The 21,001-nt window shown below is 32.5% G+C and overlaps 1 protein-coding gene and 1 non-coding gene across 2 annotated transcripts; both read right to left on the bottom strand.

Moving 5' to 3' along the window:
- Positions 1 to 2,095: 2,095 nt before the first annotated feature.
- Positions 2,096 to 2,902, bottom strand: LOC110825278 (phytosulfokines 3). The gene is made up of 2 exons (XM_022055727.2): positions 2,656 to 2,902; positions 2,096 to 2,517 (listed from the first exon to the last, which is right to left on the bottom strand). The coding sequence occupies exons 1-2, from the start codon at positions 2,779 to 2,781 to the stop codon at positions 2,398 to 2,400; spliced, it is 246 nt and encodes an 81-aa protein (XP_021911419.1). The 5' UTR covers positions 2,782 to 2,902; the 3' UTR covers positions 2,096 to 2,397.
- A 10,344-nt stretch (positions 2,903 to 13,246) lies between these two features.
- TRNAE-CUC (transfer RNA glutamic acid (anticodon CUC)) lies at positions 13,247 to 13,319 on the bottom strand. Its single transcript has one exon. It is a non-coding gene; the product is annotated as a tRNA-Glu (tRNA).
- Between the last annotated feature and the right edge of the window lie 7,682 nt (positions 13,320 to 21,001).

The raw sequence follows: 21,001 nt of genomic DNA, 5'->3' as shown, positions 1-21,001 counted from the left end.
ATATTTATATTTAATAAAATAAATAATTATTATTTATATTAAAATAAATTTTTATTTAAGAAAGTATAACAATATCGGCATTCTGCTTACCTTTTTTAGTGACGACAGCCAATATCGGCATCCCAACCCCAACCACCACTAGTACATCATCACCACATCCATACTCAATACACCAACATATATGCATACTTAACCCACATGCAAGTCATTTCAACTTCAATTATCGATAAACAATCAACATTCCCATGCAACTTTCAAATTCACAATCATATTTACATAGCACACATAAATACACACATATACAAATACACACACATACAAACACGCACATACACACGCTCACTGTTCTGTATCCTACTTCCCAATCCCCTTTCTCTTTCGCTCAACTTCACCCCTCGCAACACCTGCATCTCTTTCTAACCACTCTCCGCTCTCAGTCCCTCTCTTCCCTCACCTTTGTGTTCCTCATCTCACGGCACTTTAATCTCTCTATCACTATCACCCACTCCGTGCCCTACGCGACCATCAGAAGTCGTTCCCTACGTCCCTTCTTGCCTCCCTCTCTCTCGGCCCTCCCATTCTCCCGTACGTATTTTGTTTCCTATTGATTCACCCTTCCCGTACCAATTTACCTCTCATCCCCACGGATTCCCTTATACCTCTTCACTCACCGTCCTACTCCAATCTTTTCGTAATCGAAATTCTTCCTTCACTCTCATATTTCTTCCGTCACTTACTTCCTCTTCTAATTCCTTACATTGTCTCAACAACACTGTTCACATACCTATTGACCTCTCCTCCCACGACTTCCGCAATTTCTCTTCACTCACATTCCTAATCGAACTTTTCTGTCACTTACCACCTCTCTCAGCTCTCCTATTCCATCAAGCACCTATTTCCTATTTCAATTTCTTTCACTGTCTCGACAACAACTTAGAACCTCAAAGGCCAGACATCGTTTTAAGGTTTGCAAGATCAAATCCATATTAGATAATCATCCTATATCTTAAATTTAAATTCACCATACTTTCGGTCTCCATCGTTTTTTGCACCTTCGCAGCTCACTCAGTCGCCTTGTTCGTCCCTCCTTCTCCTGCCCTCTCTCCCGTCCTCGACCGACTCCTCCTTTCCTCTCTTCTCATTCCTTCCCTCTCCAACTTCTCTATCTCTCGAATATTCTATCACCAGTCTCCTTTTTCCCTTTTCGGTTATCCCTTTTCTTTCGTCCTCTGTTTTTTTTTTCTTTTCTTCTTCCTATTTATACTCCACCTACTACTCATCATAGCCGTCCATTCCATTCTACAATCTACACCCATCCTAACTGTCCATTCCGTCTCCCAAACGACACCGTTCACCCCTCTCCCTCTCCCATATATATATATACTATTATTACCATTTCTTTTTTTTTTCTACCCAAAACTCAGTTACTACATGAAGATAGCTTTTAAGTTACCGTAGGAACTAAGTCTGGATACCATTAATAAAAATATAGAACAATTATTTCTCATTCAGATTTGTACTTCCCTAAAACCCAGCTAAGAGTTTGCCATTGACGTTCACTCTTAACCTTGTTCGTTACATGCACACGTCTAGAGCTTGAAAAAACTCTAACCCATTTGCTTGATTATGGAGTTTCTCTCTCTACTTTCTCATTCATTAGGTTCATTTTTTCTTCTTTTTTCCACTAATTGAACTGAAAAATCATATAGATCTCAACAATACCTAATTGATTTATTTTATAAGTAAAAAAGCTTCAATTTGATGCACATAAGAGTAATTTAATACATTTTTTTTTTGGAGCACTGAGACTAATTTATATTTAAAAAAAAATTAAGAATTGTTTAATACATTTAAATTTTCGCATATGAAATACTATATATAAAAATGACTTATATAAGGAAGATATAAAACACTTCTTCTGCCCGGTTATTAAGAGTATGGCTTTCTCATCCCTGAGTTTTGAAAAATCCCAATTAATGTATTTTTTTATCTTAGTTCAAATTTTGGTGTGGATTTACAACAAAACCTGTGATTAATTAGTATTTAATTGTAATTTCATACATACACGTGCTAATTATCCTCTAAACAACAAATAAACAAAAAAAAAATAGCACATATATATATAGAATTTATACAAAGTAAAAATGATTAAACAAAAATATAACTCTCAACTCTGATTGAAACGTACATGAACTAGTTTTTTCTTCTTTTTTTTTTTTTTCTTCAGACGACCATCAATAAAACATAGAAGAAAATTAAACAGCAAACTCTATAGTATTGAATAAAATTATGTTAATATTCTGATAAATTATAGGTATTTCACACATATTTATGTATATAGCAAGATTATATATATATATATATATATATATATACTACTAGAGATATAATCATCTCTCAAGGCTTCTGCTTCTGGGTATATATGTAATCAGTATGAGCAACCAGAGTTCTTCTCATCAAACACTCTTCTTCTCCAAGCCCTTCACAGCTTTCTTCCGCCATTTCTCCTTCAACACCCTATCCAAAACCAAATAAACCCACAAATATTCGATTATTAAAAAAATAATAATAATAACAGTTACCCATAAATCAAAATCAGCGGTTGAGATCGAAAATAGAAAAGAAAAAGGAGAAAAAGTAAAGAATCAAGCTGACCTCAAACTGGGTTTTTACAGGAGAAGCGGAGGATGCAGAGAAGAAGACGGGGTCTGGGCGAGCGGCGTAGCTTAGCGTGGCACAGAGTAGGAGGGCTATCATGAACAGGGTTGTGAACTTAGCCATAGCTTGTGTAGATATATGGAATTAATTATATATATATATATATATATGGTTCTCGAGGATGTATGTACGGAGGGGAGGCGAAGAAGATAAAAGTTTTTAGAGGGTGAAGAGAAGAGTATTGGTGTTAGGATGAATTTATAGAGGAAAAAACAGAGGAGACAACGCTCGTGTGAACTCGGAGAAAATTGAAGGAAGACAAAATGATTATCAAGAGGAAATTAAATAAAAAACATAAGAAAATAGCAAAAAAGGAGACAAATATTACAAAAATTAAAAAAATAAAGGTGACAAAGAAAAGTTCGACCGGAGGAATAAATCTAAAAAAATATTAAAAAAAAATAGATCTGTGAAACGTTTTACATGTTATTTTATAAGAGAATTTGATCTTGCTAAGAGAATCATAAGGTTAAAAGTATTAAATAATAGGATGGAGTTAATATATATATATATATATAATTAAGTTTTGAGAGTATTTTGCAAAAAAAAAAAAATTTGTTTTCAAAGTTTACACTTCTATTAGTTGAAGAAAGTAGAAAAATAATTACCCAAATTAGTAATAATTGAATTACTATGAAATTTTCGATGAAATTCAATTTATATTTCTAATAAAATTTAAAACATATTAATTGTTTTAGCAATAATAGTTTTGTGTTTTAATATATTCAAAATTTTATTTATAAGAATAAATTAAAATAATCAAAATAAATAACTACATTATTTATTTTTGACTTATTTATTGTTTAATTTTCACGGGTCATATTTGTATAGAACGGAATATAAAATTATTGGAATTTAGGAAATTTTTTTTTTCAACTTGTAAGATAAAAATTTTAAAAAGGAAACGAACCCATATTAGCCACTTTGATGCTCTTTCCTTTTTGGATTAGGAAATTAAATCAAAGTTTTAGTCTATAACCTTTTTATTCTATGAGATTCCATTTGCTTGATTGTCATGTGATATTGCTTGCCCATTTGCAATAGTGGATTTAGACCTACCAATTTATCTTGTAAGATCCAGCTAACCAAAAATCACTACTTCCCTTCAAATTATTAATTCGAAATATATATATATATATGTATAATTTATAACTATATGAAGTAGAATAAGCAAAAATATTATAAGAATAATAATAATAATAAATATATTCTCGATACCATATACACAAATAATAAGCTCCTAATTTTTTAATTACCAAGAATTTATTCCGACACAACTAACATATTCCGTATACAATATATATAATTCGATCATCCAACACCCACGATTAATTTCTTCCTCACGAGTGAGATTTAATTAAGTATTAGTTTAAGATTAATTAATCATGTAAACGGTGCAATTTATGTTACCATCATTTTTGATAAAATAAATTATGTATGTACGTAAACATCATGCTTACAATGTTTCGTTGTAATTAATTATATTCAACATCGATCTTGGTCAAATGTTTACTTCTATTTATATTTATAGCTGTTCACAAAAATTAATATTTTTTTTTTAATTTAGAACATGCTGTCACCTTGCTATGTACTAATTCAAACATATACGGACAAACGATCCATGTATCCGTGTATGTATATGTGCTGTATAAACATTTATATGATATTAATTCATTAAAAATCAAATGTACAAAAAGAGACAAGATGGGCGAAATCCATATAGATATTGTTCTCGGAAAGAGCTTGAGCTTAGATATATATCGTGGATCCATATATATGCATGAACAGATTAATGTATACCTTTCAATATTATATAACACATGTAATTATAAAACTAATATTTATAAATGAGCTCTTGGAAAATAATATTGTATGAAGTACGTAGTTGGTGAATCATGATCGACCTTCATATTATTGTTTGCACTTATTTTTGTTTATGTCACGAACTATACCCTGTCTTATAGGATAATAAGTATAACATATTTACTTAAATTACATAAATTCAAGTTAAGTCAGATAACTTAATTTTAGTAATTATAAAAGAATTGTAGAAGTATTACATTCTTTAAATATAAAATATAAAAATATGTACGAGACTCTAAATTTCTCTATTTACATTACTAAATAAAAGTACGAAACAATAACCTTAATATCAGAGTTTAGCTTCAAAATTTTTTTCCGTATCATCGTTCACTCTACATTCAATATCTAGAGGGCGATAGGGGGTGAGATAAAATATCTTGATAAGTGATATTATGAAATCACAACATAATACATACAATATATAGTTTCTTTACCCATACAACAAAATATATATCATATAATTTTTTTCAAAACAAATACGAATCAGAAGATGAATGCACAATTCAAAAAATATATTCATGTTGTATATTCATCATTATTATAGAGGATCAATCAGTTACTATACATTATACGTAAGCACAAATACTTATCGTTGGTTCTCTATGTACCTGAATACGGAACATATACATGAATACGTTGAAACATTGCTGCCCCCCGAACACAGAATGGTTAAAGTACGCAGATTAGACTGTTTTTCTATACATCCGAACACGGAATGATTATGTATGGGTACACATGTAACGCTCCTTTTTTTTCATATTGGACGTACTTAACAATCAACCAATTCCATAACAAAACGGTCATGCACAAGGAACCACTAGCATAATCCATTATCCAATGATCAAGATAATCCTACAATTATGGATAAGACATTGCACACAATACAACCATACTCAATATCTATACTACCATCAATTCTACATATTTCATTCAGTCAAAACAAAACGAAACTCCTTATCCTGTACTCTACACACTAGGTTCGAAAATCCAACAATTTCGATCCAGACTCCATCCCTACATCATCTATAAAAAGGAAACACTAGCACTATCCAATGATCAAGATAATCCTACAATCATGGACAATACATCACACACAATACAACCATACTCAATATCTATACTACCATCAATTCTACATATTTCATTCAGTCAAAACAAAATGAAACTCTTCATCCTGTACTCTACACATTAGGTTCGGAATCCAACAACTTCGATCTAGACTCCATCCCTACATCATCTGTAAAAAGAGAAAGAGTGAGTTCATTTTACTCAGTATGGTAAAACTCAAAATATATGCGTGAGATGCAACAATATAAAACCCTATGCCTCTACCAATAGTTCACTACTAAACTCCAATTTTTCCTCCTGCACCTACAACTCTACATACCCTAGGTGTCCGTTCCCTAACAGCATTCCAGGTGTACCAGTGGTACCATTCACTACCAAGATTTGGCAACCATTAACACCTATCGACCCCTAGTGGCCACGCATGCACACGAGTTTCAATCATTTTTGTCACCAACAGCAGCGACCATCATTCACCTATCAACCCCCTATCAGGCAACACACACACACTCTAATCCTTCTCTCCCGTCACCACCATCGGCAACCGTTCAACATCTCACGACCTATACCAGGCCACTCACACACACCTGATTTTCATTCACTTGCGTCACCAACATCGGCGACCGTTAGCTATCTCTCGACCTATACTAGGTCACTCACACACACTCTGACCATTCCCTCTCGTCACCGATATCGGCGACCACTAACCATCTCTCGACCTATACCAGGCCACGCACGCACACCATTTTCATTCATTTGATTTTCGTCACCAACATCAGCGACCGTTAGCCATCTCTCGACCTATACCAGGCCACTCACACACACTCTGATCATTCTCTCTCGTCACCGATATCGACGATCACTAACCATCTCTCGACCTATACCAGGCCACGCACGCACACCATTTTCATTCACTTGCATCACCAACCTCGACAACCATCGTCTACCTATCGACCCCCGTCGGCCACACACACACACACCACTCCTTTTCGTCCACTGTCTCTCTCTCCGTCCGCTGTCTACGATATGTCCTAATTGCCCCCACTCACCCCGTCCTTCTTCCCCCAAGGCTCCAGCTACCCCACTCCATTTCCCCAAGCATCTCACTTACCCGCTAGATCCTTCCCTTCTCCAACATTCACTCCCTGTCTCTCCCTAACTCTCTCTCGGGCTACAACCTCCCGCCACACCATCATGCCACACCATTCTTCTCACCTCACTCACCCCGCGGATTCCACCCTTCCCTAGCGTTTCCCCACTGCCTCTACCTATCTCTCTCTCAGACTACGTCCTCACACCACAACATCTCCCTAGCTCCTTCCGCGTTGCTCACACAGTCCGCTCTCTCCCACACCGTTTTCCCGCCCGTACCGTCACCTTCTCTCTCTCTCCTCCCGTGATTCTCACGCGGTCACTTCCTTCATTCGAGCACCTCTTTTCTCTCTCCTGACCTCCACTCACTCCGCACTCTTATCTCTCTCCCGACCTCCACCCGTACTGTCACCTTCTCTCTCTCCTCCCGCGATCCTCACTGGGTCCGTTTCCTTCCACCCGCCTTACTACATATCCTCACCCAGCCTCTTCCGTATACCCCTACCTCCGTAAGCCGTGGCCACGCACGCCACACATCCAACCATTTCACAATCAAATCAACACACACATTTAGAGTTTGGTACCGTACCTCCCATTTCTATTTTTCCCTCTTTCGGCCGAATCTGCTATCACCGTCTGCGATCTCCTCTTCTCTCCGCTCTGCTTCCTTTCTCCCTCCTTCTGGAACCTTCCTTCCTCTTCTCTCTCTCTCCCGCTCCCCTTCTTCCTCTGCTCTCTTTCTTCCCTCTTTTTTTCTTTTCTTTTCTTTTCTCTTCTCCTCTCTTCCTTCCCCCGCCCCCTACTTAAATCATCCTAGTTTTTCCTCAAAACGGCGTCGTTTTCCCCCTTGCAAAATGACGTCGTTTTTCCTTTTCCAAAACGACGCCGTTTTTTCCCCTCTGCAAAACGACGTCGTTTTTCCCTTCCCTCTCCCTTTTTTTCTCTTCTCTTTTTCCAGTTATTACAACACACGTATCACTTCGCCAATATACCTGAATACATAACTATTATGTACGGGCAGATTGAAGCCTAGTATAATATTGGTACTTTCGGAATAACTTCCTTTTTTTCCTCCTATTTATAGGGGAGGGAAGTCACGAGAAAAAAGTTGTCACCATTTCGTCATACCATTTTATTTAAAAGTTGTCATCTTTCATTATGTCACTTTATCTTAAATATTAACACTCTTCATACGTCGTTTTATCTAAAAAAATTATCACTTTTCATAAGACACTTCATCTAAAAGTTACAATTTTATGTGATGTCACATCATCTAAAAGTTAACACTTTTCACATGTCATTTCATCTAAAAGTTATAATTTTTTGTTATATCATTTTATCTAAAAGTTACCACTTTTTATTACATCACTTCATTTAAAAATTCTCACATTTTTTCGTGTCTTTTTACAGTTATTCTAATTATTTTATCCTTATCAAATTTTTTTTTTGTTTGACTTTAAATTATATTTTTAACCTATTTATATATTTTCAAACACATATAAATGCTAAATTAAATATATCAAACATATGAAATTAACTAAGATGTATTTTCAATGTATCACAATTAATGTCTAAATATTCTTTAGTCAAAATATCAAATACATTCCTAAGTTGAATATCAAAAATCAAACCTTTAATTTGAAATTTGAATGTCAATTAAAAAACTTTTAAGTGAGGTTTGTTTCAGTTTTAATTAATTTATTAATTACTGACAAATATATATATATATATATATATTTTTTGTGCTGAACAAACTGAGATAAATAACATTCAACTATATTATCTTGTAGTATGATAGTAATAAGCCAAAAAACATAAGTATACCTTTAAGGAAATCAAATGTTAAAAAAAGGAATCTGATTTAGGAAACAAAGAAATGCAATTAAACAGTAGCAGACATTAAAGCCGACAATACTCATGCATGCGTATCCAAAAAGTAGATTATATATATATATATGTAGATATAAAGAGGGAGTGATATATGATATATAAGAAAACTTGAAAGTAGAAGGCAACATTCAAATAATGCAGCAAGGAAAATATATTGGCTTTAAATCACATGATCTGCTTAAACCCAAAGATTATATAATCTTAATTGAATCGGTCAAAAAAAAACAAAAAACAAAAAACAAATCCAATCTACAAAAGGCTGCTGCGGCTGTTCTTTTTTTTTTTTTTTTTGTTAAAGAAAAAAAATAAAAAAGGGATTTATAATATTTGACTGGTAATTATAAATAATTTATTAAAATTTCATTATTCAATAATAAATAATTTATTGTTATTTGACTTGTAAAATTTGGTAAAAAAAATTCATATAATTTGGTATATTTGCCTGACCATCACCCTCGGCCCTAACGGATCAAGTGTTGCTATCCATCTCGTGGCCCCAAATTTTGTTACAGTTGTGTTTTATTTTTTAAAATTTATTGTTACTGTTTTCTATATTTATTAATTATTAAATTTTAATTTTTTAAACTAATCTTGGGTTATAACTTAAAGTTAAATGTAGATGAAGTCTGATTTCAACATTGATTTTTCATATATCTCAAATTTCAAGTTCACGTGGTAATTAATTTTAGTTTGATAATTATGGTCAATTTTGAATTTGGAATATTCAATAAAAGCTGATGTTATATTTCATCATATATTTTTAAGGATTAAAATCTTTATACTGTTTATTTTTACTCAAATTATTTTATGTCTCTTTTTTCAATCAAATTGGTATTTATGTTTTTATAAAATTTAATTTAATTTCTTTTATTAATAAAAATTAAAATCTTTAATTTTAAATATCATGTATCAGTAAAATTAATAAATGATATTTTTTTTATTGGTATGAGTATTAATAAGTTAAAATCGATAACTCTCTTAGCCCCCTCAAACTAACTCTCGATTTTGACAATAAATTATAATCGTGGTAATAATAATCATGATAAATTACGAAAAAGTATAGAAAAAAATTTCTTGTGATTTCTGTTAAGTCTTTAACTTACAAACTCGCTCTATCTCATCAAATCGATCGAGGGGGAGGGGAAGTATGTGACGAAGAAGAAGAAGTGATCTCAAGGATGAGAATTTAAAGATTTTTATTTTTAGTTAAACTAGTTCAGACCAGTTTAAATTTAAATAATTATCAGGTAACATTTAACATGACATTTAATTAATACTCTAATTAATAATAATGTGCAACGTGTCGATCAATAAATAAACGGTGTTAACTTCTTATGAAAAGAGATTAAATAAAAAAAAAAATTTTAAAGTACAAGAACTAATTTGATTAAAAAATAATAAAAAATTAATTTAAATAAAAATAAATAATATAGACATTAAATAATTATTTTAGACTTTTTTAGTAGTAGTTATATTTTTTAAAAAAAAAATTATGTATTAAAATTAAATCTTTTGTGAGACAATCCAAAAAACACACTCAAAAAAAGAGTGTCGATATTAATTATTAACTAGAGTAATTAACGTATTTTATAATTCGGATATTAAGTTATATAAATACTTAATTAATTGTACTAAGGAAATGTTCAACTCAGCTTTTGATTTCAATTTTTGTGTTTCAAATATACTTTTGCAATCAAATTGGTAAAATACAAAGTGAATTTTGTGATTATTTTGACCGTAATTTGTAATTTTTAAAAAATTATTAAATTTTTATTAAAAATTTATACTTATATTCTAAAAATAATTTTACTGAACATACAACCTTTATTTATTTAAAATAACAAAAAAAAATTATAATTATTTTTTTTATCAAATATCAAGTAACTTTTAACTAAACATAATTTTAATTCACAATTATTTTAATTAACACTTTTAAAAAGTTTATGATAGAAACTACAACGCTACAAATCCTATTAGTTCTTATATATATATATAAGAACAGATTTCTACATGAAATGATTCCGATGGATCTGATTATTGCAGTTCTATCACAAAACGATGGTTTACTCCATATTTCTCGTATAATTGATTATACTGCTCGTGGGCTCCATGACTGGAATCTCTCCATTGATGATGCCTCATTAATTGACCACTTTTCTAGTCTCTTCTTCCCTTGCATGTCAGAATTCAACTACGGAGTTTTGATTTTGACTCTAAACGTGTAAACACTACCTCCACTGTATCACATTCTCCGATAACTATATCATATGGATCTTCATTAAGAGTTATGCAATTAGAGTCAGAAAGACTCCAAAATTTTCAGTAAACTGATAAATAAATATCGATCTGTAAGTTATACTGTTCACGATCTGCTTTTTCTTGACGTAAACTTTAAATGTTTTGTTATAAATGTTTATTTTTATATAACTTAACACGTTAATAATAGCAGACTTTTTGCGTCTTTCACCTTCACCTCGGCACATGCATGTCTTTCAAGGGGCTGGATTTGTCGGTCCGAAACACAGACTTTCTCGTGTCCCGTTTTTTGGAGATTGAGACTTGAGTTATTATTGCCAAACAAACTAGAGCCATATATGTGTGTCTGTTTCTGTGTGTGTGTCTGTGTGTGTGTGTAGATCAAATCAGAAAGACCCATTAAATGGGGAAAAGGAAAAGAAAACAATAAAAGAAGGAGGCTTAATGGGGAATCCAGATTCAATAATTGATGTTGATGATTGGGGTTTTGGATGTGAAAGACTGATGTCTATGGATTCAGAGAGTCAAAATTCCAAAAGATGTGATCAGAATATGTGGGATTGCATGATCTGAATGTGGGGCGCTGCATGTAAATCGACAAAACATCAAATAATCTTTGCTAGGGTTCCCTCGAGTTTAAGTAAAATACTATTGGATTATATTTGATCAAACCATTAATAGTTTAGTAGACTTACGGTTGATACGATATATTTTTACGTATTGAAATTTCTCTAACCTATATAAAACTACATTTTGTGGTGTAAATTACAAAATTTACTTTCTTTAAATCTATAATTGAATACCCAAAATATTCTTTTAAGTTAAAATTATAAATTAAGTGCATTTCATTGTTACTCGTGCTAAAATACAATGCTGATGCAAAAATCAACGGTAAATAAAATTGATACTAATTAACAAATAGGGTGACCGACAGCAGATGATCTAATGAATAAAATTTTTTAACTTAATCGAATTAAATCTCAACGAATTTATTATATTTCTGAACAAAATAAATATTTTATTATAATTAAATTTTTAACTGTAATAATAATAATAAATTAAAATTTTGATTTAATATTTTCTATTTACGGAAAAAAAAAATGTGTGAAAGCGAGATATTCAATTAAAATAATTAATGCTAAAAACTTGAAAGTTGACGAGCGTGATTGTTTGATGAGAAAATGCACAGGAGGCAGCACCCCCACTAAGTTGAAAAATCAGTTGTGTGGTGTTTATTATTAGGACTCAAAAAAGTTGTTGTCATCATTTTGATACCCACAAAATGTATGAAAGGCAGATTTTTTGCAGGAGAAAAAATTACCCACGAACCAACCTTGTCAATGCTTATACCATTTATTTCATGTCATGACATACCCTTTTTTTCTCTTTTTCATTTGAAAGAAAATCTTTTTCACCCAAGAATATTTGGTTCAGATTATTGTGTACGGTACAAAACACTTTACCAAAGGTTGGTTTTCTGGAACTGGCTTTGTGGGTTATAATATTTAGACAGTGCTCAATTCCACTTAATTCAATTGGGGAGTTCTTAGAACTCCCCAACACTCTTTAACAACATGAATGCATTAATGAATTTGAATTGGGAATCTCGAACTTAGAAATGTTCAAAAGATAATTCATTGAGTATGTTGAAATAATTTTGTATGCAAAAGTCAAATAATGGTGGGTTCACAGAGTACTATTTTGAAAATGGAAATGGGAAGTAGACTTTTGTGACACGAGTAACGTGTCATTAAAGTTTAGCACAAAGCAGAATTGAGGAAGATGGACTTAAAGACAGCGTAGGTCTTGACTTACAGCTTAATTAAGCTGTAAGTTATAAGCTCAAAGAGCCTTAACTATATATATAACTTTTGCTTTTTGGAAAATGTGAAGACTGCATCATTACCATATATTTTTCTTTTTCTATCTCTGTCTTCTTCGTTTATTTTATTTATTTGAGAAAGTAGTTCATAAACTATCTTGAAAATTACAATTTTCTCCAAATTCGTTTGTTAATTATTATTATTATTATTATTTTCATACATTATATGTTATTTTAAAATAATAATAATAATAATAATAATTGCAAAAAAATCAATGCTAGAAAATTAATTGCGACACTGAAAATTTAATTATTAAATTGAAAAAATATAGTAAAAAATGAGAGACTATTTTTTACAACTAAATTTTCTAAAGATTTATAAAAATAATAATTGCCTCTCTTTTTAGAAATTAAAACCCCGGGTCTTGGAAACAGAGAGTATTCTAATTAGTTGATTCTCGGTTATATTTATTACTATTTTCTCTAAATTATAATTAATTTATTTAAATCATTTCTAAATGTAAAAAAAAATAATAATCATTCCGTTGCCGGGACTTGAACCCGGGTCTCTCGGGTGAGAGCCGAGTATCCTAACCAACTAGACTACAACGGAGATGCTTTACGCATTTGTATTATAATACTTAAACAATACACAAACCAAAATCTTTATCTCTCTACTTCAGTGTTTCTCTTAACACCTTGTTCTACTGTTCCTCTATCAAATTAAAAAAAGATGAATCATATTTCAAGTACATCAGAAAAAAAAAACATGTTTGTCGATAAGTTCATTAACCTATGGTGAGAGAAAATTAAGCTCGTGAGCGCGGGCGGGGGGACACCGTAGTTAATCGATTATCACACACCTAGCCCGTTGGGCCATATTTACTTACAGTCCAAATAGTAAAGAGTCACTTTCAAAAATTATTCAAATTCAAACCAAAACCCATTTTTCCAAAATCTCAAATTTAAACACAGATATGTGCATTAAACACAAATACACATATGTATATGTATGTACTTAATACACATGCATACACAATAAAGCTTTACGTATTTTGACCAGTCTCTGGCTACAATGATATAATTAATCACGATCTTTGACCATAGAACCGTCCAATCATAGAAGATGACCCAATTCTCGTCATCTCAAGTTTTGCAAGAAACACTACAAATGTAGAATCCTTAAGTAAAAATTTGGATAAAGAATTGCTTGGAAATCATCGAGTTGATTATGTCCCAATTTACTAATTTAAGTGTTTAGATTCCTCAAGTAATGCAATTACTTGGACTTCAAACTTCAATTCTCAATCTCATTCATAATAAAAAAAAATATTTTACATAATAAATATATACTCATAAAATTATTACATAATTAAATTGAGTTTTTTTCAGTCGATATAGAATTTGATTTTCAATTTCTTCGTAAGTAAAGCAATTACTTGCATTTCAATTTTTCAATTTTATTCATGTTCCATTTGAATTTCTTCGTAATAAAAAATATTTTACATAATAAATGCATATTCATAGAATTATTACATAATTAAGTTGAGTTTCTACTGTTGATATAGAATTTGATTTTTTTAAAGATAAAATTGAAAAAAAAATATCTTGAATTTTGTAATATTAATATTAATAAAGTGGAAATCACAATAATAAATTACATGTGGTGGGTAATCACTATATATATATATATATATATATATTTGTTCTATTTTAGTTCAAATGATTGTGAAAGCTTTCTTTTTTTAGAATGGTTTTGTTCACATGAAAGATATTTCTCACCCACCCCAACATTGAGAAACATTATTTCTTCCCCATATATATAATTGATGCGCTCATGTCATATAACCTAGAGGTGGCAAAACGATTCGTATTAATACATTACATAAATAATTATTTTTTATTTTTGTATTCTTTGTATATGTATATATATATATATATATATATATACATACACATACATAATTTATTCAATTAATTGTGACACCTTTACTTTGTTTCTTTTATAGTTGGGTCAGTTTTTAACATTTTTAACTCGAAGATAATTACAAAAATAAATTATTAATTACTTATTTTATTATAAAAATACTCTCTTTTTTTTTGTAAATTTTTTATATATAAAAACTTTCACATTTACTGTATATCATAATTATCTTATAATAATCGATCATGAAAGTGAACATTAATATAATAATCTAATATAATTACAATTTAAATAAATTTTAGCTTTTTTATACATGGGAATATTTAATTCTCTCTTTCCTTCTTGTTTTAGGCAAAGTATATATCCTTAGCAAAAAGTAGCATTAACCTGTTAAAACACAATTGAGAAGGATTAACATTATACAACATGCAAAACAATAATTTCTGTGGCATCTATTTTCTTATCAACTTTTGCTTTTAGACATATATATATATATATATATATGTAATCGATATTGATAATTCATTACAGTATTACCATTGTGAAAGTTTAACGATTAGTTCTCATCACAATTATATGAAATTGTGATTAACATGAAATATTAATGAGTAATGGATAGTGTAATTATCTCTAGGGTTTGCACAAAATGGTGTTTTTGTAAGGCGAGGCCTGTCGTGAGGGAGATGGACCAGACCAGGGCCAGGCCACCGAGCTGCATGGGTGCATGCAAGAGGCTGGACGAGGTGGGTTTGTGGCTCATGCATGGTGTTGCGGCTGTGTTTTTCTTGTCTCTTGACCGGTGCTCCTGCATTCGAATTGACACCAAAGAGGATCAGCACGACAATGCTGCTATGCTAATCCATTATGGCTAACTTGTGAAGACGATGAACATAATCAACAGCAGAAAAATAAATCAAGGTGACATCGGAATTCTTGGATGGTTATACAAAGATCAAGTACGTGTGTGTGTGTATATATATATATATATAATGATGGTGAACTTTAAAATTGTGAACATGCTATTCATTTATTTGTTAATTTTAGATTATGTAAGTCACGAGATGGAAAATTTTCTATCTGGGTATGTCGATTAATTATTATGTTCATCATACGCTAATTTGATTCCTTCACTTATGTAATAATTAAATATGTATGTACGTATGTATGTATGTATGCATACGTTGTCCAGAGTATCAACTTCTTCCTACCCATACCACAAACTATGAATCAACTCCAAAAGCAAAAAGAAAAAGTCACCTTTAACTGAATTCTCTCTTTTGTTTTCTCCATTAATTCAGTTTTATTAAGAGCAATTTTCTTTATTCGTTGTCATTAATTAATTGAAGCTTTTTATATGTCCACCAAACATGCACTAATTTGTAAGCATGTTCCTCCCACATACCAAGTGTACATACACCTGTTCAAATTATAGTTTACAAAAAATATTTTCTTCTACTTAAAAATCTAATTATACAAATGTTATTTATTTAATCACAATTTATAACTACTTTCTGATCCGTCAGTAATCTGGTAATTGATTATAAAAATTATCTACAATCTTATAATTATATTTGATGATTATTGTAATATCCGAAACAGAAATATAGTCTGACATTAATTTTAATATTTTAAATATATAAAAAATTTATTTTTAAATTAATTTATTTTAATTTTTGTTGATTTTATAAAGAAAAAAAATAGGTTATGAATGAAATTGAAAATAATTTTGGAAAAAAGTGGTGACATTTTGGGTTCGGATAATATTTTTGAAAGAAAAATCAGAAATTGATGGTCATATGACAAATAAGAAAAAATTTGTCACGTAGGGCCGCGCAGTCAGCAATTCTAATGAATTGGAACACACTGTGTGGTAAGGCACGTTGACGTCGGTGCCATGCAGGATGTCACACGGGCGATCTTCATGCCTCGCGATCGAACAACCCAGGATCGATGTCGCGCGCGTGGACGGTCCGGTTTTATTCTCCTTTTAAACCCAATCGGACGGTTAAGATCAAATGAGATATTGTAACAGCCCCGGTAATTCATAATGGAATTTGTATTATAAATATCAAATTCGGAAGCGAAGTCAAAATTTGAATAACATCCCTTACACTAAAACCAAAACGTGCTCACAAAATATAAAAGATTAAACTACCTAAAGGAGAAACTTGAAAGTAAAAACTACGAATGTGACTATGGAGTCCTTAGGCGTCCCCTTCGTCGTCCTCCTGCGGAAGCGGCTCGGGAACGATGTCCTCTTGATCTGAAATGATTAAATAAGGAATGAGCTACACTAGCCCAGTAAAGACATCACGATATCTCACCGTCACGGAGGGAAAGGTGGGTAGAAAACACAAAAAGACCAATGGAGCATAATTTACAACAAATCCTTTTATCGAAAATAAAACATTTACCATTTACTTACCTCGGTGAAATTCATAAAACAATATACGAAAGCAATAACACCATCATCATCATGAAAACATATATATGAACTGTATAACATAATACCTATCACACTCTTCGTAATTCAATAGTTTCACAACATATTTTCCCAATTCACCAGCCCACTAGTATCCATGGGGATCCATAGGGGTCCCGCTACCCGTTAATCCTTAACACTTGAGATCATATTCCAGAACCGTCCCTATACCCCGTCCGGTATGAGCGCCAAACCATAGACCTCATTACCCCGTCCGGTATGAGGGTGAAACGGGCCGTCCCCATACCCCGTCCGGTATGGGAGACCACAATCCCGGTAGGGTTCCCTACGGACCCGGTCCGTCCACCATCTCCCAGAATATCTAGTCAGGCTGAACACATTATACAATTTCCATTCACATAATCTTTCATTCGCTTTTTCCCTCAGTTAGCATTTTCAATCACATACAAACAAGCTAAACGATAATTTATGCCAAACAAACAACATATAGTATCAACACCCCAGTCATTCAATCCATAATCAATAAAACAGTACAATATGCACACGAAACTATAAAATGAAAACATCGAACCTCATGCTGCACTGAAGACTGTAAAACAGGCCAAGTAACAGTTAACCGACAAATACACTAGACTCGGGCTCCACTAGCGACCTTAAGCAATTTCACCCATTCGTTGATTCATGAAATACCGTTTTATCATTTATTGAACTTTAAAACCGTGATAGGAAATAGGGTGAGGGGTCCTTACTCGTTTCGGGGTCCGAACACGGCTTCACAGTGCGCCTACAGGCTGTCCCTAATTTTCCCTGAATTTTCCTCGGGGAACTGAAACGCACTACTGGTACCTGCACGTGTTCCAAAAAAATCCCAAATTAGGCCCAGGGCCCCTTTCGGCCCAGATCGCAACTCCGGCACGGCGGTTCCGCCGTGCTCCGGCGACGGCGCCGCCGCTGGCGGCGGCGATTCGCCTCGGGTTGGCTGTTTTCGGCCATTTCCGGCCGAATTCGGCCACACTCGCATCGGTCCCTGCGAGAAAACAACCCTAGGGCCCTCGGGGGGCCAAAAAATCACGGAAAAACGGAGCTTACCGGCGGTGGCGCTCTCGGGTGCGGCGGCTCTCCGGCGAGGTTCGTGTTTTGGTGATTCGGCTCCGGTCAACCTGTAGAGAAAAGAGTGGTGATCACGGTGATATAAAATTTGCATCAAACGGAGGCCGGGAAGGGCCTCATCGGAGGCAAAAACCGAGAAGGGCGCGGCGGCGCCGCTGGGCTTCGGCCGTGCATTCCGGCCATTTGGCCGGGATTTTGGCTCCGATTTGGCCACAGGAGGAATCAGCGTGGAAAAACGAATCGGGGTACGAAATTTACCTCGATCGGCGGTCGGAAGTTCCTCCGGTGCGGCGGCGGGTGGCGGCGGCCGGCTTCTGGTTCGTCTTCTCCGGCGAGCGGCAGGCGGCTAGGGTTTGTGGTCTGGTGTGGGGGTTCTATTTATAACCCCTTGCCTTTTGATCTCAGCCGTCCATTTTGTTTTAATATGGGCCGTCCGTTTTTTATTAAATCTGGGCCGTCCAATCGCGCCCACGCGGATCGCCAACGTGGCCCTTTTTGGAACGACGTAGTTTTGCCACGTGGCAGGTCCCGGTTGGCCGGGACTGCTGACGTGGCTGCCGACGTGGCTTCTTTTTTTTTTCTTTCTCGGTCCGGGCGCTACAGATATGGTTATTGCGTGGTTGATTGTTATACTGATAGAAATCTGTATGGAAAATATTTACTAGATACCTGGAAAAGGGCATACGGGTCCAGTACGTATGAAATCATACTGTGAACGTTACCTCAATCGAATAGGGCTGGGAAGTCCCTTACCAGTAAGGTTTGAGAGATACTGTTCACCTTCATACCGGGCAGGGTATCGAGGTGGTAAAATATTTGGCGCTCACTACCAAACAGGGTATGGGAACAGTAAGTTAATTATTTAATTAGATATTAGGTTCATGAGTAGTAGAACATCACTATAGACCCACAGAGGTACGGGTAAGTATGTAAAAATGTAAAACGATCGTTTCTTGTCATCTTATATGTGATAAATAATAGTACATGAATATGAGTTTTCATAAATTATTGTTAGTAAAGACTTGTTAACAAATATGAAATAAATGATTTTATTTATAGTACATGAATTTATATTAAATTAAGAGTTTCATTGGTTATTTTTCTGATTTTTACCAATTTTTAATTTTCAATATCTGTTATTAGTGTTATATTTTTACTGAGTTAGTATAGTTCACCTATTCATTAACTATTTTAGATCAAGAGAACTAAGATCCAGATCCCGATCAATAAGGGAGTTATGAATGGTTCACCACTCCCACTCTCTTAAAAAATTAGTGAATATCATTATAGGATTACTTAGTTATTTAGCTTTCGTCTATTTCTTTAATTTTCGTTTATTCTTTTAAAATGAATATTCCCGTAATCCTATTGTGCATTGTAAATTATTTTATAAGAAATATAAATTTTAACTATTATTTCGCTTCCGCATTTAATTCATGACTTTATTTTCATTTAATTTTCGAATCTTTACATAGTCAAATGTTTGTATTTTAACTATTTAATAAAATAAAAAAAAAAGTATTTCTCAGTTATAATATTAAAGAGAAAAGAATAATTGATAAATTGTGGACTACTCTAAAATTCACTTCTTAAAATACCCACTTTGATGTTTTATTTATCTATATAAATACACACAGATATATATATATATATATATATATTTGTATGTATAATAGATTAGATGAAAATATGGAAAAAGCAAAGATACATCTTTCATTAGGGTATCTTTCACATGAGCCCTACTCCAACTTTCATCGATAAGTAAGGCATGCAGATCATGCAAAGTTTCATTCCTTGTCTCTCTGCCACTGCTTTTTGCTGTACTATATATATGAGTGTGTGTCTGTGTATATATATATATATATATATTACTACCATACATATATGAGACAGCTACCGTACTTGAACTAATAAAAAAATTTTCTATCCACCACCGGCTCCATGGATAAAATTTTTTACCCATTTCTCATTTCATATATATTTTTTTAAAAAAAATAAATAAAAATTTTAATAGAATGTTTAAATAATTTTAATTAAAAAGATCAAATATTAATGAAAATAAAATATAATCTAAAATAATATTTAAAGAATACACAATAACAAATGATAAACTAATAATACAAATATACAATATACATTTTTAATTTAAATAAAATTACATAAACAGCAAGGTGGGTATGGAGCGGGTATATTAAATCTATATCCACTCCTTACCTGTTTTGGATCTGTAATTTTTTATCACATAAAAAATATTAAACTATTTTTGCGGATGCAGAATTATGTTATAATTATTATTATTGTTACTGTTATTATGATAATTATTATTATTGTTTATTATTATACACAAAAAGACTGCTATATTAAGCTCAAGTTTTGAAGTATTAATTGTAAACAATAAATTTTTATGCGTTAAATATTAATATATAAGAGAAATATTTTTACAAAACTTATAATATATTATTATTATTGCTACAAATACCCTTTTGCTCATACATATTATATGATTAGGTAGAGGCAATAACTTTTCTAGTGTCGGCCTCATGCGAACCATTTATCTTGCAACATATATAGGAGAAGCTTTGCTTTTCTCTTTATCTTTATATCTTCTTCTTTCTCATTCAGAGTTCTTTGGGGGGGTTTTGCTTTTGCAATTCCAGTGAACCCATTACCTATATAACCTACGCATACATATTTATATATGTATTATATATTCCCTACTGAGCTTTAAATTGGACTTAGTTAACTTCAATTTTTTTATAGGACGTATCTATAAATAGTCACATAATGAAGCAATATTTTTATACCAAGATATTAGAAA

The sequence above is a fragment of the Carica papaya genome, chromosome 4 (assembly GCF_054855325.1).
Source record: "Carica papaya isolate Zhongbai chromosome 4, ASM5485532v1, whole genome shotgun sequence".
Classification (NCBI taxonomy): domain Eukaryota; kingdom Viridiplantae; phylum Streptophyta; class Magnoliopsida; order Brassicales; family Caricaceae; genus Carica; species Carica papaya.
Note: the sequence above shows the minus strand (reverse complement) of the source record. Positions and strands in the feature narration are given on the sequence as shown.

Bases quoted from the DNA above. Each gene is read 5' to 3' on its own strand.
- LOC110825278 (XM_022055727.2), bottom strand. From the start codon at position 2,781: ATGGCTAAGTTCACAACCCTGTTCATGATAGCCCTCCTACTCTGTGCC. The intron at 2,518-2,655 runs GTCAGCTTGATT...GGTTTTGGATAG, and splicing joins CTGTAAAAACCCAGTTTGAG to GGTGTTGAAGGAGAAATGGC.